Source organism: Perca fluviatilis, chromosome 5 (assembly GCF_010015445.1).
Source record: "Perca fluviatilis chromosome 5, GENO_Pfluv_1.0, whole genome shotgun sequence".
NCBI lineage: Eukaryota > Metazoa > Chordata > Actinopteri > Perciformes > Percidae > Perca > Perca fluviatilis.
In genome coordinates this window covers 8605837-8632903 of record NC_053116.1, presented here as the reverse complement: position 1 = coordinate 8632903, position 27067 = coordinate 8605837, and the positions used below count along the sequence as shown (strand labels likewise).

The 27067-nt window shown below is 41.6% G+C and overlaps 1 protein-coding gene across 2 annotated transcripts; it reads right to left on the bottom strand.

Moving 5' to 3' along the window:
- Positions 1-78: 78 nt before the first annotated feature.
- Positions 79-27041, bottom strand: itih6 (inter-alpha-trypsin inhibitor heavy chain family member 6). 2 transcript variants are annotated; one of them, XM_039800901.1, is made up of 17 exons: positions 26279-27041; positions 25434-25469; positions 22728-22882; positions 20171-20281; positions 19394-19641; positions 18574-18743; positions 18354-18470; positions 16596-16767; positions 12882-14504; positions 12142-12168; positions 11917-11934; positions 11753-11800; positions 11638-11667; positions 8724-8771; positions 8524-8637; positions 4881-5264; positions 79-1708 (listed from the first exon to the last, which is right to left on the bottom strand). In XM_039800901.1, exons 1-17 carry the CDS (start codon positions 26384-26386, stop codon positions 1455-1457), a joined length of 3663 nt encoding a protein of 1220 aa, XP_039656835.1. In that variant the 5' UTR covers positions 26387-27041; the 3' UTR covers positions 79-1454. The 2 variants fall into 2 exon arrangements, with proteins under 2 accessions (XP_039656835.1, XP_039656834.1); XM_039800900.1 differs by having other exon boundaries at positions 25434-26379.
- Positions 27042-27067: the final 26 nt, after the last annotated feature.

The window sequence follows — 27067 nt, the reverse complement described above, 5'->3', positions numbered from 1 at the left end:
CCCTCCCTCCCCTGCCCTTCCTCAGCATCAGATACTGTCCCCTTTTCTTTTTTATTTATTGAAAACAAAAGCCTCATGTGTGGTTGTACTCTTTTAATTTCCATCCAGTTTGGCCTTTTTGGAAACCACTATTGACAATATCCCTTGAAATTGACAAAAGTTCAAAATAGTGTCAGGCTGAGTAGTAGAAAACTTACTGTCCTTGTTTGATCACTAGTACGTGAGCAATGCCTAATGTCTTGTGTAACAAATAAAATGAATTAAACTATGAATGAAATGATAGAAAAATAAAAAGCACATGGCAAACCTGGAAAGACCCCGATTTCTGTTTTGTGTTTCTTCCTGAACATCCAGCTGAGTTTTGTGTCGATACATACAATAATGTTTTATATACACTTGCACTAAAAACATACAACTTACAGAATGATGCGGTTCTGAACAATGACAAGAATCTGGCTTTTGCCTAGTAATCATTCCACGACAAAATATAAGAATAATCTGATAAACATCTTCGAGGTTGTGAACAGAGTTAGTGTGCGAGACATTTTGGATGAAGCGCAAACCGCTGCAGCACAAATGGACATTTTGTGGTTGCCATGCCAACAGCAGGACACCGTGCCTGTTTCAGATACAGAACACACTGCTTGAATCCAAGTCCAACTCACTGACGGAGAACTGTTCAGTCCTTCACTATATTAGTCCAACCATACTTCTTCATTAGGGCTGCACAATTAATCGCGATTTTATCGAAATCGCAATATGGACCAGAGCAATATCAAAATCGCAGGGGGGGGACGGGGCAATATTTGTAAAAGGCAACATCTGTGTCAAACCATTCTGAAATAAGTATTGTGGTGCTGCAGAGACAGCCTGGCCTACAAATCCTATCCTACGGACTAAAGAAAAAAGTCCTTGTTTGGTACAGAACCTCGCAAAAATCACATTATAGGGGCGCCTGGATAGCTCACCTGGTTAAGCGTGCGCCCCATGTGAAAAGGCTCAGTCCTTGAATTCTGACCCGTTGCTGCATGTCCTTCCCCCTCTTTCCTGTCAATAAAGGCCTAAAAATGCCCCCAAAAAAATCTTGAAAAAAAAAACAAAAAAAAAACATTTTAATAATTGTCAATGAAAATGAGAACGATACAAAATCCCATATCTTGAATCATATCGCAACAGCAATATCAGTCAAAATAATCGCAATTGGATTTTTTACTCATATCGTGCAGCCCTATTCCTCATTACTGCTTCATAAAGTGTCACCCTCTTTTGTAAGCACACCTGTGTTATTATTATTATTTTTATTATTAGACAATGTGTGGCATATGACGTGTCATTTTAGCCTCACGGAGTCCCAGTTCGTGTTCATGCTTTTGTCCATTAACAACGCCATGAGAATTGCTGTGACCTGAGCTGTGCAGCAGAGAGGCAACAAGGCGGAGCAGACTCGGCTAGAGTTACCCATGATTCACCACGTAGCTCTCGTACGGGTGACCCAGCAGTCTCTCTATCTCTCCCTTGGGCACCACCCAACACTTGCCTATGTGGCGTTTCCGCACCGTGTCTTTCAGCGTCTTGTCCTGCAAGGTGAGCAGCATGCTCTCCGATCCCCACCTCAGGGTCCCCCTGGCTGAAACCGCCTCATAGCGAGCACCTCCACCCAGATAATCCTTCACCGCTGTCACACGCATGTCAGCATGCTGAAACTGGCCTGTGGGCAGATAAAGGACAGCAAGGGGGGGGTAACTAAATGCATTTACTCAAGTCCTCTATTTACAGTGCCTTGCGAAAGTATTCGGCCCCCTTGAACGTTTCGACCTTTTGCCACATTTCAGGCCTCAAACATAAAGATATAAAACTGTAATTTTTTGTAAAGAATCAACAACAAGTGGGTCCCAATTATGAAGTGGAACGAAATTCATTGGCTATTTCAAACTTTTTTAACAAATAAAAACTGAAAACGTGGGCGTGCAAAATTATTCAGCCCCTTTACTTTCAGTGCAGCAAACTCTCTCCAGAAGTTCAGTGAGGATCTCTGAATGATCCAATGTTGACCTAAATGACTAATGATGATAAATAGAATCCAGCTGTGTGTAATCAAGTCTCCGTATAAATGCACCTGCTCTGTGATAGTCTCAGAGGTTCGTGTAAAGCGCAGAGAGCATCATGAAGAAACAAGGAACACACCAGGCAGGTCCGATATATTGGTTGTGGAGAAGTTTAAAGCCGGATTTTGATACAAGAAGATTTCCCAAGCTTTAAACATCCCAAGGAGCACTGTGCAAGCGATAATATTGAAATGGAAGGAGTATCAGACCACTACAAATCTAAGAGACCCGGCCGTCCCTCTAAACTTTCAGCTCATACAAGGAGAAGACTGATCAGAGATGCAGCCAAGAGGCCCATGATCACTCTGGATGAACTGCAGAGATCTACAGCTGAGGTGGGAGACTCTGTCCATAGGACAACAATCAGTCGTATACTGCACAAATCTGGCCTTTATGGAAGAGTGGCAAGAAGAAAGCCATTTCTTAAAGATATCCATAAAAGTGTCGTTTAAAGTTTGCCAAAAGCCACCTGGGAGACACACCAAACATGTGGAAGAAGGTGCTGTGGTCAGATGAAACCAAAATCGAAACTTTTGGCAACAATGCAAAACGTTATGTTTGGCGTAAAAGCAACACAGCTCATCACCCTGAACACACCATCCCCACTGTCAAACATGGTGGTGGCAGCATCATGGTTTGGGCCTGCTTTTCTTCAGCAGGGACAGGGAAGATGGTTAAAATTGATGGGAAGATGGATGGAGCCAAATACAGGACCATTCTGGAAGAAGAAACCTGATGGAGTCTGCAAAAGACCTGAGACTGGGACGGGAGATTTGTCTTCCAACAAGACAGTGATCCAAAACATAAAGCAAAATCTACAATGGAATGATTCACAAATAAACATATCCAGGTGTTAGAATGGCCAAGTCAAAGTCCAGACCTGAATCCAATCGGGAATCTGTGGAAAGAACTGAAAACTGCTGTTCACAAGCTCTCCCCATCCAACCTCACCGAGCTCGAGCTGTTTTGCAAGGAGGAATGGGCAAAAATGTCAGTCTCTCGATGTGCAAAACTGATAGAGACATACCCCAAGCGACTTACAGCTGTAATCGCAGCAAAAGGTGGCGCTACAAAGTATTAACTTAAGGGGGCTGAATAATTTTGCACGCCCAATATTTCAGTTTTTTATTTGTTTAAAAGGTTTGAAATATCCAATAAATTTTGTTCCACTTCATGATTGTGTCCCACTTGTTGTTGATTCTTCACAAAAAATTACAGTTTTATATCTTTATGTTTGAGGCCTGAAATGTGGCAAAAGGTCAAAAAGTTCAAGGGGGCCGAATACTTTCGCAAGGCACTGTAAGTATAAAACAGACGTGTTGTTACTTGAGTATTTCAATTTCATGCTACTTCATACTTTTGGTCCATTTCAGAGGGAAATATTGTATTCTTTACATTTATCCAACAGATAAATAACTTTGTCTTGTGTTCTGAAGGGGAATTCTATTCTATTTGTGTTTCACGTTTTTCAAGTCCAATAAATGCAACATCTTTCCACAAGTCAATGAGTAATCGTATTAAATAATGGCAATTTCAATTTTGACCAAAATAATTGTGATTAGGATTTATTCCATAATCGAGCAGGCCTACTTTTACTAACTGTTTTACAACTGTTTACAGCTCTATGTATGTATGTGTGTGCATATATATATATATATATATATATATATATATAAAATTCATCATTATGCATATACATTTACTATATTGCTGTTTGCATTCAGTTTATTCATATGCAATTACTGTCTTATTTATTTTACTTTTTATATTATTCTATTTATTTTATATTTGATCCCTTATTTTAACTTGCACTGTTTTAAGTTCAGATTCTCATTTTGTTTCCACTTGCGTGATCCTCTTTTTTTTTTTTTAAATACATATTTCATTAGCATTGTTGGAAGGAGTCTGAGACTTGAGATTTTGATTTCAAATGACTACTTCTCTGAAATGGGTGCGCATAAGATAAAAAAAAAACTTAAACTTGGATGTGAGTTGGACAGTGAGAGTGGACATCGAGTGTGTATGTGCAGGGCCCAACATTTTGCACAATTCATAGCCAAATGCTGGTAAAATATTAAAGTGGCTGGTAGATTTGCTTCACTCACCAGCCAGAAAAAAAAGCAACATTGTTAATTCATTGATTGGCTGGCAAAATTTGAACATTAAATAGCCATTTTTTGGTGGGCGAAAAAGTTAAAGGATAAATCCGAGTCACATGTACCGAGTTGACCGTTCTCTGAGATATGTTTTCATGCTAATCGAATGTGACCAATTTTAGCACAAACCTCTAATTAGCTTATATTGCAAGTCGTCGGGGCAAGGGTAAAGTAAAAAGAAATCGCTATTTCTATACCACTAACTAGGCTCAAAATAGCACCATACTTCCACGGTAGCATAACGAGGGTGACTACGTGTAAACCGAAGCATTGCGAACTTTGTAAGTGTACAGACAGTTTATTAAAAAGATAGTTTATTAGTACCGTTCACGTATACAGGCAGGCGCCATGTTGGGAAAACAGTCACGACCAGTCGAACACAGAACGCCGTGCAACTTGCATTCAGTTCAGCTCACGTTGCACGGTTATAAGGTAATTAGCGATTTGCAATAAAACTGGTCACACTCTATTAGCATGAAAACACATCCCAGAGAACGGTCGACTCAGTACACGTGTGTTATTAACCCCTAGGTTCATTTTGCACCGAATTTGTCCTTTAATATTGAACCCTGAGGGTGTGCCATACAGAGTGTCACTGAGCTGGTGTGTGCATACGTACCCAGCAGGCCTTGGCTTGAAGCAGACAGCCCCCGCCCATCTGAGATGTAGAAGCCCAGGTGAGCCATCTGCAGGTAGCTGGGCTGTTTGTAGTGGTGGAACAGAACCAGGAAGCGCACATCCTTGGCCAGCTCGATCCAGCAGCTCTGATGGTTGTCCACGGCAACGGTCACCCCCTGCCTCATCACCGACCCCTGCTGATTGATGGGAAGACGGTCCCGCCCTTCCCCTTCCACCACCACAGCGTCCAGTGACAGGGTGATCATGATGTCACTGGAGCCGCCCGTGGCCGAGGAAATGGTGAGCCGGTCGAAGTATGTCCGCGGGCGCTCTTCAGCACCGTGCTTGGAGGGAGCGCCCATTAGATGGCCGTCAACAATGATACCTTGAGGAGCAAGGGGACACACATTTAGAAATGGGGCTCGGGTTTGACTCCGACCCGTGGCATTTTGCCGCATGTCATCCCCCCTCTCCACCCCCCCCTCCCTTTCTTCAGCATAAAAAATTGTATACCTTGTATGTTAAAGGTGCCGTAGGTAGGATTACGGAGATCCAGGACATTTGAACATAAACAACTTCTCAGTCCCTCCCCCCTTTCTGCTAAAGCCCAAAACGGTCTCTAAGCCCCTCCCCCCACAAGGGAGAATGAATGTGTGTGTATGAGCAGTGATTGACACCCAGTTAGACACCGCCCCTGGCCCTGATTGGTGCATCTGAACAGGGAGTAGTGGATTTTTGCAAATCGCACCAAATTTGCGAATTTTTTTTTTTTTTAAATAACCTTCTTCATGTAGTTCTACTCGAACAGTTTCAGCAAATAAGAGAGAAAGTTAGTTTTAGAAGTCTTACCTACTGCAACTTTAAAATCACATATTCCCTAATGTTTCTGATATTTGTGTGAAGTGCACATTCATAAAAAAGCACTTTTTTTTTTTACAAAAGGCACAGTTCAACAAATATTTCAAGTTTTAAGTCTATATAATAATAGTTCATAGATTATGTTCTAATCCAACAAATCAAGACCTTTTCAATGGAATTCCATTGCTAGGCAACAGCCTAACCCCTTGTTAACTTCCTGTCAGATGATGTCATTTACATACACTGCAACAGGAAATCAACTTGGGGCCATTTAGAATGTTTATGTTCGCATCTGTGAAAAGGTCTTCTGCAAATATGTATAATGCATGTCTAATAGCTTTATAATACATTTTACTTGTGTTCTTTCATACATACAATTCAAATGCATGCCCATCTTATCTATACCTGTTGGTTAAATCACATATTCCCTAATGTCCCTGATATTTGTGTGTCCAGAGAGGACTTTTTATGGGAGTGTACAAATATGTAACAATTCTGTAAGAGTGTAATAGGAGCCAAGCTCTGTATACTGGGAATACACCCTAAAGACTTGTAAGAGGGAGCAGAGTTGGTGGAATAAGTTTAAGTTTTGTACACAGTGTGTGCGGTTTCCGAAATAAACCCCAGACTGAAAGCCAAGTTCATTCATTTGCTCATCAGAAACAGGATTTTAACCCCGACGTTATTCATTTTATAAGGTCGGCCCTGGAGGTAACTAGTCTCCCCTGGTTTTCTGACCATGGTCTGAAACAAAACAATCAGGAGAGGTTAACACATTGAACATTTTCCCAGGTCATTAACGTGCGCTTGTTGCCCCGTGTGCGCCGATCATCTGTTGACATTTCCGAATGCCTTCCTACAGTTGCTTAATAAAAGCCGGCTTTCCACACAAACAAACGTACATGTGTCATTAGTATGAGAAAAAAAAATTAGTTTTAACTGCGTCGGGCTCGGACATAAATATCTTAATGCCGCTCGGGCCGGGTTCGGACAGAAAAATGCGGCCCGATCAGCGGCCCTTCGATGGGCTTATTGGAAAGTCCATCCATCCATCCATCTTCATCCGCTTATCCGGTGTCGGGTCGCGGGGGGAGCAGCTCCAGCAGTGGACCCCAAACTTCCCTTTCCCGAGCCACATTAACCAGCTCCGACTGGGGGATCCCGAGGCGTTCCCAGGCCAGGTTGGAGATATAATCCCTCCACCTAGTCCTGGGTCTTCCCCGAGGCCTCCTCCCAGCTAGATGTGCCTGGAACACCTCCCTAGGGAGGCGCCCAGGGGGCATCCTCACCAGATGCCCGAACCAACTCAACTGGCTCCTTTCGACGCAAAGGAGCAGCGGCTCTACTCCGAGCTCCTCACGGATGACTGAGCTTCTCACCCTATCTCTAAGGGAGACGCCAGCCCCCCTCCTGAGGAAACCCATTTCGGCCGCTTGTACCCTGGATCTCGATCTCGTCGCACTCCATCGGTTTCCTGCTGAGAACCATGGCCTCAGATCTAGAGGTGCTGATCCTCATCCCAGCCGCTTCACACTCGACTGCGAACCAATCCAGTGAGTGCTGAAGGTCACAAGCCGATGATGCCATCAGGACCACGTCATCTGCAAAGAGCAGCGATGAGATCCCCAACCCACCAAACTGCAACCCCTCCCCACCCCGACTACGCCTTGATATCCTGTCCATAAATATTACAAACAGGATTGGTGACAAAGCGCAGCCCTGGCGGAGGCCAACCCTCACCTGAAACAAGTCTGACTTACTGCCGAGAACCCGGACACAGCTCTCGCTTTGGTCGTACAGAGATTGGATGGCCCTGAGAAGAGACCCCCTCACCCCATAGTCCCGCAGCATCACAGTATCTCCTGGGGGACCCGGTCATACGCCTTTTCCAGATCCACAAAACACATGTAGACTGGTTGGGCATACTCCCAGGCTCCCTCCAGGATCCTTGCGAGAGTGAAGAGCTGGTCCGTTGTTCCACGACCAGGACGGAATCCGCATTGTTCCTCTTCAATCTGAGGTTCGACTATCGGCCGAACCCTCCTTTCCAGCACCTTGGAGTAGACTTTACCAGGGAGGCTGAGAAGTGTGATACCCCTGTAATTGGCACACACCCTCAGGTCCCCCTTTTTAAAAAGGGGAACCACCACCCTGGTCTGCCACTCCTTTGGCACTGTCCCAGACTTCCACGCAATGTTGAAGAGGCGTGTCAACCAGGACAGCCCCTCCACACCCAGAGCCTTGAGCATTTCTGGACGGATCTCATCAATACCAGGGGCTTTGCCACTGTGGAGTTGTTTGACTACATCAGTGACTTCCGCCTGGGAAATTGACAACGATCCCCCATCATCCTCCAGCTCTGCCTCTAACATAGAGGGCGTATTAGTCGGATTCAGGAGTTCCTCAGTTGAGGTCAACAGTGTGCCATCCTTACTATACACAGCTTGGATGGTTCCCCCCTTCCCCCTCCTGAGGTGGTGAACAGTTTTCCAGAAGCACCTTTTTATTGGAAAGTCATGATTTTTAATTGGGGATTAATTTGAAACTTTCTGTAATTTATGCACTGCTGTGATTTTAATTAAATTTAATAACTGAATCGTATTTTAATTGTAATTTTATTTATTTTTTTGCCAGATTGGGGGGAATTTTTTTTCTTCTTTTCATTTCATTTGTTAAAATGTTCATGTTTAAAGCAATCTGAAAATCTCAATAAAAATAGGTTTTAAAAAACAAAAAGTACATTTTTACACTTAAGTGGAAATGAGAGATGTTATTTGTGAGCATACCTCTCTCTGGGTCCTCTACCAGTCTGAGGACATCATTAGCTCTGCCGTCCACGGTGAAACACAGGTTCTGATGCAGCTTTGGCAGCTGGACCACGAAATGAGGATCTCCATCAACTACAACAGACAACATCGAGCATTAATACAACAAGAGTACATCAAATATATTCAATAAAAAAAAACATGAACAGTAAGTTGTTGACCTGATGAGGAGAAGACCCGGATGGTGCTCAGTCTGGACGGAGCAGCGTCTAAAAGCACAAGACATTCAACTAAAACACTGGTTCTCAAACTGTGGTACACAAGCTCCCCCTGGTGGTACAAGGATGGAATATCTGATACATTTAAAAAGAAAAAAAAATGAAATACAATAATTTAAGAACAATAATACTTAAACTATAATCACTTAAAAGTAATTTAAAATGAGTGGTTGTATAACTAATATTTGTTTTGTTTCGATATCAGCTTGCTAACGTTACACAGTTACATTCATGAACACACCCATAATTAGTTACGAGCTGTGATGGCGAGATAGTACGCAGTGTTAAAATGAATGGTTCAAAAACACTGCAATCGTGGCTCCAAACAGAAACTATTAGGAAGAGAAGTGCAGATAAGGAGGAGAATATTTCGAGCAGCCTTGTTAAAACTATAGTGGACGAGGGTTAGGTTTGAGTTAAAACGCAACGCCCGGGATAGGCGCTGCGAGGGGCATGGGCACAGGGGGACCACTGGTGCAAATAAAACACTTAAAATCCCTTAAAAAAACAAGTTTGGTTATATAAAAGCTGTTCAAAAGAAAGCCAAGATATTAAAAGCAGGTTAAGAGAACCACTGGACAGGACGGACAGCGGGAGAATACAACTTTAAATAAAAGGTCACCTTTACAAAATAAATAATTAAATTTTTTTTTTTAAATTAAAAAAAATATTAAAATAAATGCCCCGGCATCGCAATATAAAAAAAAAAAAAACTCTCTCCCAATGTTAAAGGAATATTATTTAACATTCAAAAGTCTAAAATATTATCTGAATTACTTGCCCTTGAGGTTAAAAAAGTATACATACCATTAAAAATTAGTAAACGCTGAGGTTTAAAAGTGCTTAAAAAGTATAAGTAAATTACACACAATAAATAACCATAAATATTTGTATATAACAATAACAATAGATAATTTAAAATAAGGGTAAGAGTTAGGGTTAGTCGCTACTTAAGCAGCGGCAGTGAAGTCTCCACAGCACCTGCTAGCAGCAAATGATGCAAAACAGTAAGGAGATATGACCTGAGTTCCCTCAAATTTGGATTCAGTTAGAGCAGGACGCAGCAAGTACAGGCTGGCTGTCAAATTGTAATAATTGTTTTTAGCATGAACTGTCTGTTGCTGAATAGGGTAGGGTATGCTACTACATTTTAACGTGGGCCATGATGGTGGTACTTCAAGAGCCTAATCATATCTGAAGTGGTACGTGCTGTAAAACGTTTGAGTAACACTGAACTAAAGTGCCAAACACTGAAACCAATGACAGGACTATAAACAGATATGCAAGCAGTGTCTCTACAATAAATCACATATTATTTATTCTAAGTAACTCCCACTAAATACCAGTGGTAGAAGAAGTATTTGTATCCTTTACTTAAAGTGATGGTTCGGAGTAATTTACCCTAGGGTCCTTTGCACCATGACCTCGAGCCAAACACCCCCCCAGAAGCTTTTTTCACCTGGGTCTAACATTGGGCGAGTTAGCGTAGAGTAGCGTTAGCCGCTGAATAGCTTAGCGCGGGGCTAATGGACCCACGTTTGTATCTCTTAAATGACCTCACTAATAATGCCCGAAATGATACCAAATGTCTACACTAGTATATATAGGTTATGCACTCATAAAACTATGGATTGGAAAGTTTGTAAGTACACCAGAAGTTTATGTAAATAACACTTTCCTGCTGGCTTCTGCTCTCTGCTGTTGTTGCTGCTGCAGTAAGACGAGTGCTTAGGGACGTCTACAAATTACAACACCGAAAAGAGATGCAACAAAAATATTTTTTAATTTAACTTATTTTTTAAAGCAAGTGCTGTAATATAACTAGCAGGAGACAAGTAATAATTGAGGTAAGTTTGGAGACATTAACTTATTTAATCATTAAATTAATAAATATTTTTGTTGTAACTCTTTTCGGTGTAGTAATTTGTAGACGGCCCTAAGCACTCGTCTAACTGCAGGTAGCAGCAGCAACAGAGAGCAGAAGAGAGCAGGCAAGTGTTCATAAACTTCTGGTGTACTTACAAACTTTCCAATCCATCGTTTTATGAGTGCATAACCTATTTGTACTAGTGTAGACCTTTGGTATCATTTCGGGCATTATTAGTGGGGTCATTTACGAGATACAAACGTGGGTCCATCAGCCCCTGCGCTAAGCTAATCAGCGGCTAACGCTACTCTATAACTCGCCCAATGTTAGACCCAGGTGAAAAAAGCTTCTGGGGGGGTGTTTGGCTCAAGGTCATGGTGCAAAGGACCCTAGGGTAAATTACTCCGAACCATCACTTTAAGTGAAAGTAGTAATACCACACTTGGTGTGAAAACACTCCACTTCAAGTAAAAGTAATGCATTCAAAACCTTATTTAAGTAAAAGTATATAAGTATTAGGGGCTGTGCAATTAATCAAAATTGTAATTGTGATTACCATTTCGGCTCCTAACGACCACAAAAACAATGTATTTGAGGTAAACGATTTTTCTGCACGTTACGTTTTGCAAGTAAACTCTTATATTGTCTTTGTGTATTCACTGTTGATTTATTTATTTTTTTAAGTTCGATAATTACAACATCTTTCCAAAAGTCAATGAGTTATCGTGTTAAATAGTTGTGATTTCAATATTGACCAAAATAATCAAGAGTATGATTTTTCCATAGTCAAGCAGCCCTAGTAAGTATTATGAGCAAAATGTACTACTAAAAGTACCAAAATACAAATGTAGTAAAAGTACAATATTTGTCTCTATAATGCAGTGAAGTAGAAGTATAAAGTAGCATAAAATGGAGTACCTCAAATTTGTCCTAAAGTACAATGCTTAAGTAAATGTATTTTGTTACATTCCAGCACTTCTAAATACTTACCAAATGATCCAGTGTCTGCAGTATCATCCCCTAGAAATAAGTCAGAAAATGTATTTTTAATGCCTGAAAAGCAGCTGCAGTACAATTTTGCCTCTAATGAGAATTTGAAACTCACAGGAGTCATAGTTGAGATCGTAGTCGTAGTCATAGGTTGCATCGTAGTCTGGCAAAATAAAGGCAAGCAATGAGAACACAAGTTTAAGACATGTTCCGCTGCTCAAGAATACATTTCAATTTTACAGAGAACAGGATAAGAAGCATTAATATTGATACACTCACCTTTTACAAGATCGATATCTATAGGAGATAGAACACAAGATAGATTTATATTCAGTTCCAATGCTGTCATGTAGCTGACTAGCATGGTATATCTTAATTAAACACCTGTCAGAGTATCATCATTACATTTTAATACATTTTCGTATCAGATAAAATGAGATTGAAAGCTCAGAAGAATGTGATCTGTCACTGCAAAATAACAATAAAAATAAAATTCAGCTTCACCTTTCCTCTGAATGAAAGTGGAGACATCTGGTGGAGAGATGAAGAACATTCAGTTAGGAATAAATATACAAAAGTCTGCACCCTGAATATTCAGCTTGTAACTTGATTGATGTTAGACTCGACTGGGTGTAACCTAGTCTGGATCAACGAAGGTACAATTCCAAGATAGTTGCCTGACATCCGGAAAGTCAAACTTTGTTCACTTGGGGAAAACAACAAACTTCGAGCTAGCAAGCTACATGCTGAAAATGGTAAGTTTTGAAGATTTTTGGATGGCGCAACAAGGCAGGCCTGCTTGGTTCTTTCGGGGAATGGTTGTAAAGATTTACAAAGAATAGGTTTACGGCATTTCCTCTCTAACTGGGACGTTTTGGGACCGATTGGTGGGATTGCTGTGGATGAATTACACACAGAGATACACTGGTAAGAGACAATGAGGTTTAACCATGTATCAGCTAATTCAAATAGCTCATGTTACTGTATTGTGTGAACAGTTAACTTCATTTAATATTGTGTGTAGCGGTTTCTTTTGTGGGGAGCAAATGTTCCACCTAAACAAGTTCCTTCCCGAGACATCCGGAGCTTAGCGCCGCCCAAGACGATGGTGATTGGTTTAAAGAAATGCAAATAACCCAGAGCGTTTTCTTCTCCTATCCCAGAATGTATGTGTGGTGTAGCCAGACCCTACTCCACAGAACTGTGGAGATAGGTCTGGCGATGTGAAACTAGGTGTAACCTACCCAGAAGCCCTGCTGCTTCCCACAGCCGCGGCCCGTCTGTGACACCAGGCATGGGAGCAAAGGTGGCCGACACGAAGGTGGCGATGCTCAGGTCAGTGTTGTTGTCTTCCACATCCGGAGCCGGTGCCGGTGCCGGGGTGGGAGAGGTGAGCGGAGGCAACAGCTCGGGTAGGGAGGTGGTGATTTCAGGCACATCTGGAGCAGATTTGCTGCTGTTTTCTGCCTCTGTGGAGGGCACAGTCACTTTGACAGGAGGCAGGGCTGGCCTCGCCGTACTGGGCTGTTGGGTAAGGGGTCTCCCTGGCAGGGTCGCAGGGGCAGTTGTGACTGAACTGAGTGGAGGTGCGGTGCTCGTGGTGAATGTTAGCATTGTGGTGGTTGTTGAGGAAGTGGTTGTTTTCAAGGCTTTGGGCTGGGGGGTGGAGACTTTTCCAGGTGCAGGGGGTGGCGCTGTTTTTAGAGCATTAAGCACAGAGGTTGGTATCTTACCCGCAGGAGACGGAGGAGGAGGGGGGGGAGGAGGAATAGAAGCAGTTTTGGATTCATTTTGAGAAGGAGTGGGCTTTTTACCAGAGAATGGAGCTGGGGCAGTTTTTACAGAGCTGGGACTTGAAGTTGTCGTGGTTTTCTTGGACGGTGATGAAGTTGGGGATGAGATTTTTTTATTCTGCTTTGGCGGTGGCTGAGGAGGGTCTGGTTTTCTTTTGTTAGGCCTGGCGTTAGAAGGTGCGCTGGGCTTCTTTGCAGCACCGGCAGCAGATATTTTGGTGACGGCAGTAGTCACTGCTGTCGTGGTTGTAGTTGCTGCCGTGGTGGGTTTTGCGGTGGTTGGAGTTTGAGCTGCTTCATCTACATCCGGCTTGACTACGACTAAAGAAGTGACTGGTGTTACAAAGTTATACTTGAGGGATAGGTTGGTGGCCTTGTCCGCCAGTAGCCTTTGAGTTGCAGGGTCAGTAGCGTTCAGTTTGGCCAGGAGCAGCTCCTTGATAGTGGAATACGCCCAGAGACGGTGCACAAAGCTGGAGATTCCTTCCATGTCTCCTGAGCAGTTGAGTAAATCTTCACTCCCGTTCCCCTTTGCATTGGAAATCAACACATCGTTCTCCAACTTGACATGTTGCTTTGAGTCAGTGGCGGACATCGACACCTTAAAATCCTTGACCCCTGGTTTGACTCTCCCAGCCACCACCAACTCTGAGCCTTGGAAGTAGTTGGGGAACATGGAGCGGGTGATGTCAAACGCCTGGTCATCCAGGTACAACAGCTGGATGTCTGACAGCAAAGGGCTGGCCACTTCGTCGTAGAAGCCCTTCAGCTGCAAGTCTGCGTCTGCATCCTCGTACACCATCCGAGCCACGCCGCGGTTATCCAGAGCAAGGCGTTTGAGGAGGAGGAAGTCGGCGTCGTCTCCAAAGGCCAGGCCAAACAGAGAGGAGGAGCCCAAAGCTTTCTTGGCGTTGTTAAGGATGGTGTCGCCAGCCGTCACTCCGATGGTTGCCTCCCCATCCGTAAGGAAAATGACCAGAGGGACGCGGCGGGATGAGAGGTGGCTGGAAGAGGCAGAGGATGGAGGGTTGACCAGCTGGGCAGCTGAAAGCAGAGCTGCATTGATATTTGTCCCTGATACAGAAGAGTGGGACAATCAGTGTTAAAGGAAGAGGACAAACCAAACATAAGGTAGTTAATTTAGATGAACTATTGGAGGAAGGTTTGTCTGGTATACAGAGCTGCTCCATTAGCTCTAGATACAGATTAATTCAATTTAAAGTCTTACACAGACTGCATTACTCCAAAACCAAATTTAAAAAGAATTTTGAATCAGTTCCCCCTCCCCCCTGTGTGACAGATGTGGTAATCTCAGAGGGATCAGTCACACTTACTCTGGCACTGTCCAGTATTAAAGTGATGGTTCGGAGTAATTCACCCTAGGGTCCTTTGCACCATGACCTCGAGCCAAACACCCCCCCAGAAGCTTTTTTCACCTGGGTCTAACATTGGGCGAGTTAGCATAGCGTAGTGTTAGGCGCTGAATAACTTAGCGCAGGGGCTAATGGACCCACGTTTGTATCTCGTAAATGACCCCACTAATAATGCCCGAAATGATACCAAAGGTCTACACTAGTACAAATAGGTTATGCTCTCATAAAACGATGGATTGGAAAGTTTGTAAGTACACCAGAAGTTTATGAACACTTGCCTGCTGGCTTCTGCTCTCTGTTGCTGCTGCTACCTGCAGTTAGACGAGTGCTTAGGGCTGTCTACAAATTACTACACCGAAAAGAGATACAACAAAAATATGTATTAATTTAATGATTAAATAAAGGTAATGTCTCCAAACTTACCTCAATTATTACTTGTCTCCTGCTAGTTATATTACAGCACTTACTTTAAAAAATAAGTTAAATTAAAAATATTTTTGTTGCATCTCTTTCGGTGTTGTAATTTGTAGACGTCCCTAAGCACTCGTCTCACTGCCGCAACAACAACAACGCAAGAGCAGAAGCCAGCAGGCAAGTGTTATTTACATAAACTTCTGGTGTACTACAAACTTTCCAATCCATCGTTTTAAGCAACATACATATATACTAGTGTAGACCTTTGGTATCATTTCGGCGATATTAGTGAGGTCATTTAAGAGATACAACAGATTAGTCTGTATCAGCTATTCAGCGGCTAAACTACTACGCTAACTAGCCCAATGTTAGAACTCAGGTAAAAAAGCTTTAAATACCGAACCATCACTTTAAGTAATTTCTGGATTGACAAATTCAGTCTTTCAAAACAATGCCAGACAAATATTCAGCCCGATTGTAATCTGGCCATTCTTGGTTGCTCTGAAAGTACGGAGGCCCTTCCTCCCCATCATAAGGCAATTATTGGAGCAGGCAAGGTTGGAGCTAAAAAATAAATAATACTTAATTGGAAGTCACTAATTTCAGGACGTGGCCCAATGAAATGCTTTCTATGGCAAAGATGAAACAGTTTCTTTTTAACAAAAAGGTATTCACAAAAATACTTCTTGAAGTTGTGGAAACCATTTTTGATATTGCTTGATGAGACCTTAATGTCTGATTTGTGTGTTACTACGCCCTTAATCTGAGCATGCTTTGATCTTGCACTCTGATACTCCACCTGTGTTTGTGTGTGTGTAGTTTGTTTTTAGTTTTCTTTTTTCTGCCTGTTTGCTTTTTTTATATTGCTGTATCATCTAGTTTATTGTGTGACTGTTATGAGAAAAATTGAAAATAAAGTATTAAAAAGAAGAAAATTATAATTTTTTGGCTACAATGCCACAGCTCCAACACTAGGGATGTAACATGCATGGTGAGTCGGTTAAAAATCCATATAAATGTGTTAAGGTAACAACCGGTTGAGATTTTTTTAAATGAATCGCGATGAAATTTTTAAACAGCTTAGGATTTCATGTTGGACTTCAGACGTCACTATGTGTTCATATTTTAGAGATTTATTTATTTAGTTATTTTGATATGGGATTTTCCTTTGCTATTTAACATAACACACAATCTCAGTTGCACTTTTGATAAGAAGACACATATGTAGTTTTCTCACAATTTATATTACTAAAGGAATTTTTTTCAGTCACAGCTTATTCCGTAAAAGAACTGTGAGAAAAAAGTATTGCAAACTTAAAATCGTAACAAAGCAGGAGTTAAATGTATCCCTATCAAACAATATCAGATTTCAACTCACATCCTTCTGCAATAATCCTCTTCACAAAGTCTTTGGCGTCTTGTACATTCTGCCGAGTCGCCCGGACTGTTCGTCCTTTCTTCCAGGTGTGAACTTTGTCTGAGAAGGTGATGATATTGAAGTGGTCTCCCTCTCTCAGGTCCCCGAGAATGGTGCCCATGGCCTGCTTGGTCTACTGACAGAAATGTTTAGAATTACTGACCAAAATATGACCTTTTTGCAGAATAAAAATAGATAAACCGTGCAGTAATAATGTGATACTGTAAATATATTTTACTATTTATTCATTACATGTCATTTAGCTAACACTTTTATCCAAAGCGACTTACAATTGCTATATATCAGAGGTCGCACGCCTCTGGAGCAACTAGGGGTTAAGTGTCTTGCTCAGGGACACATTGGTTGACGCATCGCAGTGGGAATCGAACCCAGGTCTCCAACACCAAAGACATGTGTCATATCCACTTATTTTTATTTATTGTTTGTGTATCTTTAGAGTGTCTTGCACTTTTCCCCCCCTATCCCTTGCTGCTGCAACAGTGTGAATTTCCCAATTGTGGGATTGATAAAGGATTTTGAATCTTGAATATTGTTATTATATTATATTTTAGCAGGTTTTCTCATGCAGCTGTAGCCACAGGGAGTCCATGAACAGGGGCGGAGCGAGGGGGTGGCTTCTGGGGCTCCAGCCCTTAATGTTTTCTTAAAAAGCCCCGAATCTTTTAGGGTTTTAAAATAACTTAAACTTTGTGTCATTTCCCCTCAAATCTTTGGAGCAAAAGTTCTATTACTGGGGAAATATCACCATTCATTCTGTGAACTCTACTAAAAAGAGGTTTCAAGATTAGTGGTCTATATCCTTGACGTTTCACTTCTGGGATTGAGTCGACCGTTCACTGGTTTTCATGCTAATCGAATGTGACCAGTTTTAGCGCAAACTGCTAATTAGCTTTTTCACTATTTCTATACCACTAACAAGGCTCAAAATAGCACCACACTTCCACGGTAGCATAATGAGGGTCCCTACATGTAAACACAAGCATTGAGAACTTTGTAAGTGTACAGACAGTTTATTAAAAAGATAGTTTATAAAGACAGTACCGTTCACGTATACAGGCAGGCGCCATCTTGGGAAAACAGTCATGACCAGTCGAACGGCATGCTTGAGCTGTTACTGGTTACTTGTTACACAGCGTTCGTCGTTGTTCGCAATGCTTCGGTTTACATGTTGGGACCCTCATTATGCTACCGTGGAAGTGTGGTGCTATTTTGAGCCTTGTTAGTGGTATAGAAATAGCAATTTCTTTTTACTTTACCCGTGCCCCGACGACTAGCGTTATAAGCTAATTAGCGGTTTGCGATAAAACTGGTCACATTCGATTAACATGAAAACATATCCCAGAGAACAGTCGACTCGGTACACGTGTGACCCTAGGGTCATTTTGCGCCGGAATTGTCCATTAAGGTGTCAGGTGTGAAAAGGAGTACTCAACATTTGTTTCATAATGATGAAGACAGTTGAAAAACAATAAGATACAGTACAGGATGAAGGCTCTACAGGATGATTCTTTGCCTTGGCAACTATCATGTTTTTCCCATATGACGTACGGATTTGTTGGCATATTATCAAATGGCTTGAAAAATAGTGCCTATAGCTGCTGTCGTAAATGGAGCATGCCACCGGACCCCGCCCCCTAGGTTTGGGCTGCGCCCCGAATGTTTACAACCTCTGGCTCCATGTCCCCATGTCCACTTTACCTGTTTTATCTTAGTGCCTATCATTGAGCCACTGACATCAATGACAAATATAACATCCTTAGGAACCACAGGAAGCCCTCTGGGTGCAAAGTAATGCACAAAGTAGCCGTCATACACCTGAGAGAAAAAAAAAGACAAACTTTAGTATTTTTGTATTGTGACAAACAATCACACTCATGTGTATTTGACAGGCCAGAAGTAAAAATCCAATGCTGCTGACCTGGACTTCACCCATGAGGTCTTTAAGATCCACATCATACTGGATGATGAAGTCTGCGTTTAGACCTTTAGAGGAGATGCTGTTCTGCTGCTGTAGAGTAGGACTGTAGCGAACCCGAGCACAGCAAGCGCTCTGCTCCACATGAGTGGAGGCAGGAGGCTCTGCATCACCTGTAGGAACATAGGACAGGGTTAAACCCATGTAGCAATAGTCTGAAATGGTTAAAGTAATCATCTATAACATTTACTTTTTGGGAAATACTCTTATTTGCTTTCTCACCGAGAGTTAGATGAGAGGATAGATGCCACTCGCAAGTCTGGACGGTAAATATGAAGCTACAGCCAGTTAGCTCAGCTTAGCATAAAGACTAGTCTGGTGCTTTCGAAAGGTAAGGAAATTCGGTTCTTGAGCCCCACTGCGGCACTGCGGTGGAGAGTCTGGGGAGTCCACACAGCATTGTGTTGGTGTGTGTGTGTGGTCAAAAACGGTATGTGCTTCTGGGTTGCATCCCAGGAACCAAAGATTGGTTCCTATTGATACCAAGGGCACTAATTGGCTCTTACACTGTATGTATCGATATTTTCACTTTGTATTGATAATATTGGATCGTTGAGGATTAAATCGGTATATCGATGCAGATCGATGTATCCCCGATGTATCCCCCTAATATTTACCGTACAAATGTGAGAGTGGTACCTGATGGTCGGTGTAACTGTACTTTACAACAGTGTATAAGTATTTTAAGATTTCTTCTATGAAAGTTGATCATCCTAATGAACCATCTCAAAAGTATATCGACTTGTAATAACTCAGATTTTACCTTGAGCAGTGTTGGAGAGCAGTCGGCTCGTCTTAAGAGGAAAGGCTTTGATGAAACTGATGCCCGTCTGCTCCATTATACTGACGTCTAAGGTGAGGTTCTGCACGGGCTGTCCCGGCCTCAGACCCAGACTGAGCTCGTAGCGGCCGAGCCGCCGAGGCAGCAGCTCCTCGTAGCTCAGGGCGAAGGACATCCGAGCTCCTGATGGCACGCTCACCGCCACGCGGAACTTGTCAATCTCCCTCTCTCTGGAACACCGCACAGTAAAAAGGGAAGGGAAACTCACAATACTGGATTGGATGTCAGTCTCCTCTTATAAAAAGTGTGTAAGAACAGGTTCACATTAGAGCTGGGCGATGTGGAGAAAATCAAGTATATAATATAATTTTGGCCATCAATATCAATACAATCAATGACAATTGGTGCTTTCACAAAATATTTACACAATGAGATTTTTGGAAAATAATCTTCATCATCGTCATTATATATATATATATATATATAAAAAATGACGATGAGTGGGTAAAATAATAGAACAGCTAAAACAGTCTGGTAAGTTCAGAAAATTCTATCACTTTACTGTAACGCATCCTTTAAAACCAGAAAAAGACAACACTTCATACTTCAACTCGTCATATTGCGATATCCAAAATTTCAGATGGTATCTAGCCTCATATATCGATATAATATCAATACTGTATATTTCCCAGCTCTAATTCACATTCCAAAATGTTATTTTGTGGAAGCTTAAGAAATAAGAACAAATTTGGGACTGACTTGGTGGCAACAAGTCCGGCTGTTTTTCCTTGCTTCTTGGCGGCATCGTAAATCTTCCTGGCAGCAGCTCTTTCCTTCACCTGGGCCACATACACCTTGCCGTTGGAGGTGCTGATGGGATGGAGGAAAGAGGCAGAAGAAATAGCTCTCTGTGTGACTCACAGTGGCCAGATTATATTTCACTCACAAACACGCCCTGGACTGCATTGATTGATTTTATTTTGCTCCATGTATTTCCAGAGTGATCACAAAGCTGCTTCACAAACACGCATCATGCTTGTTTGCAAATGGAGTTTCTACCATGGGGAAAAGGGGGTGGGGGTCATAAACAGGGCGAGGAGTGGAAAAGAGTAATTTCCCTCTGAAAACAGCGTTAATGAAGAGAGATCTAGCAGGCCGATGACGCCGCGTGCTACACCCGGCAAAATCCCAACCAAAACCACCGCTCCAAAGTGGGATCCAATTCACACAGTGCACTTCCTAGACTTCGGTGACCGCTGGTGGCACGTGACAAGGTGCTAAATTAAGGTCAAGCCCTTTGAACAAATATATCCAAAGAGAAAAAAACATCAAGGGCTTACTAAAATAAACCCACGGGCTTGAAGCGGGTCTTGTTTGAGAAACAGAGCAGAATGGCAAGAGTGGAAAATAGAGCCGCTTGTATTTATATGTGCGGTTGCCGGCAGGCCGAGGGGGTAAAGGAACGGCTGTACATCAGTTACTTACACATAGAACACAGAGTTCTTAGTTTCAGACACAGAAATGCCAAAGAACTAACGTAACACATTTGCCACAGTTTTTATTTTTTTTTTTCTCCTCTGGGGTATTTGGTGATGTGCAGACGGCTGTATAGGTTCTGAGTGTGAAAATGTGTGCAAGTGTGCGTGTCTGTGAAAGATTATGGTTGTTAAAAAAAAAAAAAAAAAAAAAAAAAACTGTACAAGCTCCAGACTCACACATACTTAAAAAAAAAAAGTCTACGTCCACCTCCATGTAGTCACGCATACATACTGTACATTTAGGCGTGTGTGTGTGTATGTGTGTGTATATGTATGTGTGTGTGTGTGTGTAGTGTATCTAAACTGGCAGGCTGCCTCAGTAAACTGTGCGGGGGAGAAAAAGGGGAACTGGGCAAACTCCTGTCATTTTCTCTATTAACTTTCTGACTTCCATTTACAAAGCCTGGTATTCATGTGCCCCGAGGTTCCCCCTCCTCCTGACCTGCTTCCGCTCCCAAACCCAGCTCCAGGTTTGGGGTTTGGCCTGCAATGTTGACTTGTTTGTTTTGTTTATATTTAGCCTTTTTTGAAGAAGAGCGGTCAGCAAACCCTCTCGGTAATCAAATTATGCATCTCTCCTCCGGACCGGAATTCTAGTCCCTTACATAATTCCTCTGAAGTTTTATTTCTGGATTCTGCCCATTAACGAGAACATTACTTTTATTTATTGCAATTTTTTTCCCCATATAGCAGGGACCTTGTTATTTTCCGTGTACACTTTAATACTTTTGACTCAGTGGGTTTGGATTAAGTCCCCATTTGTTGTGAGGAATTATCATGCAAAACACAGTAAATGTAACGGTAATTGTTTGCATTTCCTGGCTTTCAAGGCGATGTTAGAGATTAGAAGTACAGGAAATGAAAGGACATACACTCAGGCTATATCTACACCACTAGGTTTTCATTTTGATGCAGCGTTTTAAAACACAAATGATCTCCTTCCACACGAGAGTTTTAGCTCCAGTAGCAGAACTAATCTCCGTCCATATTAACACGTCTGACAACACGTATCACATGACCATTCGCATACACTGGGCATGTGCGTGCTGGTGTAAACAGGAAGCAGATTGTCGAATATTACTCTGCGATTGAAAATCATGGATTTTTAAGTTGAAAACACAGAACATACTTTGGAGAAAGAACACCAACGGTGAAAAGTAAGATCAGGGATTTATCAGCTTGGAGTGACCGCGAGGTGGAACAGTCAAAATTGAAAATGAACTTTTTTGGCGCTTTTTCCGACGTTTTTTTTAATGCTTTTGACACTTTTTTAAATGTTTATGTCACTTTTTTCAAAGCTTTTTTATTCATGGTCAATAAACCTAATTTATATGACATTATACCTAATTTTTGAGTTAGAAAAAAGCTGAAATTATGAATTATTTTTACTAATAGTTAAGATCAGAGTATGTTGAGTGGAAAATCACAGACTGGTATTTGTCAAAGGTTAGTGAGGATATACTAATGCTCAAATGCTATAAAACTGAATAAAACACACACAATTCAACCAAAGAATCATTAATTTACCTGCGAAGATCGTTGTATGGGTTCCAAACAACGTACATCAATGCATCCATGTTATTTTTGGGCATTTTGTTTGAAAGAAACATATTTCTGATATAAAAAAACTTTGAAAAAAAAGGGGCAAATTTGACCCGAGGACAACACAAGGGTTAAATCAAAACGTAGTAGTGTAGCATTCAAATAACACACTTATAAACAAATACAGGAAGTAGTGATGTAGAAGCGCTGTCTACTGTGAGAAGTGAAAGACTTACATGGTGAAGTTGGAGATGAAAGCAGAGGAGGGCAGGTCCACCTCGAAGGCCGCCTCCTTGGTGATGGGCAGCTGGTTCCAGACTGAACTCTGGACTCTGGTAACAGCGTAGCGGGACACCACGGAACACCTCACATGGTAGTCTGTCACCTTCAGCTAGTGACATCACAAACACATGCACAAATCCCTACAGAGGCTGGAGCAGAAAGCACTGGAGCTGAGGAGGCATTACAAGACAGCACGGTGGCCCCAATGGTTAGCACTGTGGCCTCACAGCAAGACGGAACCGGGTTCCAACCCTGCTCGTCTGTGTGGAGTGTGCGTGTTCTACCCGGGTCTGTGTGGGCTTTCTCTAAAAACATGTTCCCCCTCCCTCTCTACCGAGCTGATGTGTGGTGAGCCTCTGGCGTCATAAGGCTGCCGGGAATCACCCAGCTGGGTGCTACACATTGGTGGTGGTAGAAAGTAGTCCACTACATTCATCTGACAGCTTTAGTTACTTTACAAATTAAGATTTTTGCACACAAAGCACAAGTAGTTTATCAAATCTGATGTTTTATTATAAATAAACTAGCCAACAATATAATGGCCTACAAGTGTAGCTGAAATAATTAGACCATTAAACACACAACTGTTTGGATCCTTTACACTTTCTAAAATGGGAGAATTTTTCTGCAGAGTACTTTTACTTTTAAAACTTTAAGTACATTTTCCTGATGATACTGACATACTTTCACTTAAGGAACATTTTCAATGCAGGACTTTTACTTGTAACAGAGTATTTTCAGTGTGGTATTAGTACTTTTACTTAAGTAAAGGAACTTAATACTTCTTTCACCACTGGACAAGACACATTATTGTCATCCACTGAATGCAATGAAGGTGGTCTTTGAGGGCTGATAGCAGCAGTGGAAGAAGTATTTCAATTATTTACTTCAGTGAACGTACTAATACTACAAGTAAAAGTATGCAAGTATTATCAGTCACATGTACTTAAAGTATCAAAAGTCAAAGTACTGATTGGGCAGTAAAGTGTTCCCTGGCAGTGTGTTCCTCTTCTATCTGATGTTTCTGGATTAATATTCCTGCTGCATTCATGTGTATGTTGTATTTTACTCCTGTAGATGTTCCAGGTTGTGCTCATTTGAACTCCTTTTATATACGGTTGGCTAGTTTAATCTACAGCCATGCATCATATTCTATAAAATCACCATGTGTTCGTCCTGTGAGAACCACGTATCTCTAAAACATTCAGAAAAACAGCCCTGTTTTCAGCTTTCTGACGATGCCTTTTCCAGCTGATCCAGGAGGATTTATTTAGCTTAAGAAGGAGAACTTTCTCAACACACGAACACTTCATCTTTCAGTTTATCACAAACATACAACATCAAAACATCTGGAGATACGTGGTTTTCACTGATGAGGAAGAGGATGAAAAACTGTCATCTGAAAAGTAACTAAAGCTGTCAGAGAAATGTAGTGGAGTAAAAGTATAAAGTTGCATAACGTGTAAGTAACCAATTAAGAGTACAAGCACACTTAATTTGTACTTAAGTACAGTATTTGAATACATGTAGTCACATTCCACTGCTGGCTGATAATGGAGTTTTGCCACTTAGTATTAAATACTGAAGTCCTCCCCACAGATCCTAACTTCATGGTACATTGACATAGTGCTGGGAGAGCACCAATCAGATCAGAGTATAAGAGACAACCATAAATGCTTACTTAACCCCCCCCCCCGTCCTTCCCTGATGCGTAGAGAAAACAAATCATAAACCTCACACACAACTTGTTCTTTGTTTTGTCCCATACCGCGGTCGGCCCTGCATCGCTCCGACGAGTCAACCAAACAACACAAAGCAGTTTCCCCCATGCCGTCTCTGTCCTCCTCCGGTTTCCTGGCGTGAGCCAATCTGGTCAGCGCCGGCCACATTACTGCAGGACGAGGCCGGCGAGGCGACAGGCAGCAAGAAGAGAGCCCCATCGGCCCTCCTGCTCACTGCTATTTAGGAAGGCTGTGGTCTGTGCTGTACAGACTGTATTACTGTGTGTTTTCAGGGGACTGCTTCACAGTTTAACACTGAAGCAAAGTGAAGGGAAACCACAGTGGAGCTACTGAAGACACCATGGAAGCTTGGTCTGCAACTCACTTTGTAGGCTATCACTGGTGGAAAGGAACTCATTTTACTTAAGTACTGTACATAAGTGCAATTTTTAAGATGCCTGCACGTGACAAGTATTTTCATTTTATATTCCTTTATACTTTTATAAATAGAAATATTGTACTTTTTAACTTCACTGCATTTATTTAACTGCTGTAGTTATTTTTCAAGTAGTTTACCACCAAAAAAACAGCAGTTTTTTTTTGTCCTCATTGTGTCAGATAACGGAGTTGCTGACTTTTCCTCTCTAAACTTTTCAGATGTTTATTAAAAGAAATTATATATATTTGATTCCCAAAGAAATCAAATCAAAAATCAAAGATTAGAGAAAAGCTTAATATATTCAAGAAAGAAATGTGAAGCAGAGCTTAGTTTTTTTTTCTCTCGCTCTCACATTTGTAGATACAATAAATGTTTAACAGGAACTATGAAATTGAGTCTCCTATGTTGTTTTATGAGGAGCTCCAACCTTACACTAACTGTCAGATTAACTGATTTATTATTAGATTTGACATTTAATGACAGTAACCAGAGAAACTTACCACTGCTTTTGTTGGTTTGCTTTGACGTCTTACTCTCTGGAAAAGAAACAAGACAAGCAAGTCACTCAAGTGCATGGGTAGTTTTTTTAAATGTGCTTTAAAGATAAGAGGCCAACGGCACACTGTGGTGATGAGATGCATAATACAATGTATTAGTACCATTGTTTGTTCAAAACTCCACCTTTAGAAGAAATCTCCACAGTCTGCCTATGTGAGGGTTGGGTCACGATTTTATGTCGAGATAGTCTGAATCTAAGCCATTCACGAATAGAGGGGAAGTGGAACTGGAAATAAATGCTTTCACTGTACACAGGGCCAGGGCCAGGGTTGCACGATTTCCTCTCAAATGTTCATTTTGCACACAAGTCATTTCTGTGTCAATACATTACCACATATCCTGGTCATTGCTGGGAATCTAACATAAACAAATATGTTTAAGAGTGGAAAACCTTTAGAGGGAAACGTATAAATCATATAATTCATAGATATATATATATTTTTTAAATAGGACCACACTTTATGTTCTGGCCCAGTGAGTATTTGTTGCAAAATATCACTTTGGGAAACCTATACTACTCTTAAATTCTGGGTATGGTCACTAACAGGATTTTGCAGTGTTACCAATAGTATGAATTCTGCAAAAGTCTTACCAAATATTTGCGATTAGGGTATAGATATTATTCACATACAACATACAGTTCTGTGTAAATTATTGTTACACTGTCTTCCTGCCTTGATTCAGCCTGCTTTAACAGAGGGGTGTGTTTCACAAAGTAGCATAAATTGTAGCCATCAATGACTTTTTGACACAAAATTGAAAAAAAGGTAAATAAAGAAAAATATACCTGTAAAAGAACATTTGCTCCCAGGTTTGCTTCATAATCCCTTGTTAATCCCTCTTGCACATACAAAGTGAGGAACACTAGAATGCACTGGATCCGCAGGTTCATCATGTCCACGATAATTCAGCTTTTAGGCTCTCAGATGAGGTGCTCTCAGGTTCTCAGCAGTTGTGCACATACCTCACATTTTACACAAGTTCTTTTCTGCAAGGGGCCGGCTTTCCCCTCCCTCACCTCGGCTTAGTTCACTTCCACCGCAGTGATAATGAAAGAAGTTAAGATACAAGTAAAACATCCGTCTGGTGTTGTGGGAAAAAAAAATAAAAAAAGTTTAAAAAGCATGAAGTTGAGTCAGAAAGTTGCGTGAGTCCCACTGGCTTTAAAGAAAGCAGCTCCCAGCTTGTATGCTGGCATACTGGAAATTTCACAGACTGCTGCCACCGAGGTGCACGAGAGAAATGAGGGATTGTTAACCCCTGCTCGGCTATTTGGGGAAAATGCACCGCTACCAAAACACCTCCCCTTCCCCCTCTCTGTAGGAGTGCTCCTAAAATATGCTCTAGTCTGAGTTTTATTCCCTAAATTACTCCCAAATGCGAGTTTTCATTTCCCCTGAGAGCTCTTTCCCAAAGAGCCATTATTGGCTGAATGGAACAGAACATTGGTCCGCTGTGGTACTTTGTTCAATTTAACTTCTCTGCGGGAGAGTTAACAACATAAGAAAGCTGCCAGGCAGCCAACACAAACAGGACTTGAGAAGTGGATTTTTTTTTAAAGTTTTTTTTTTATTTT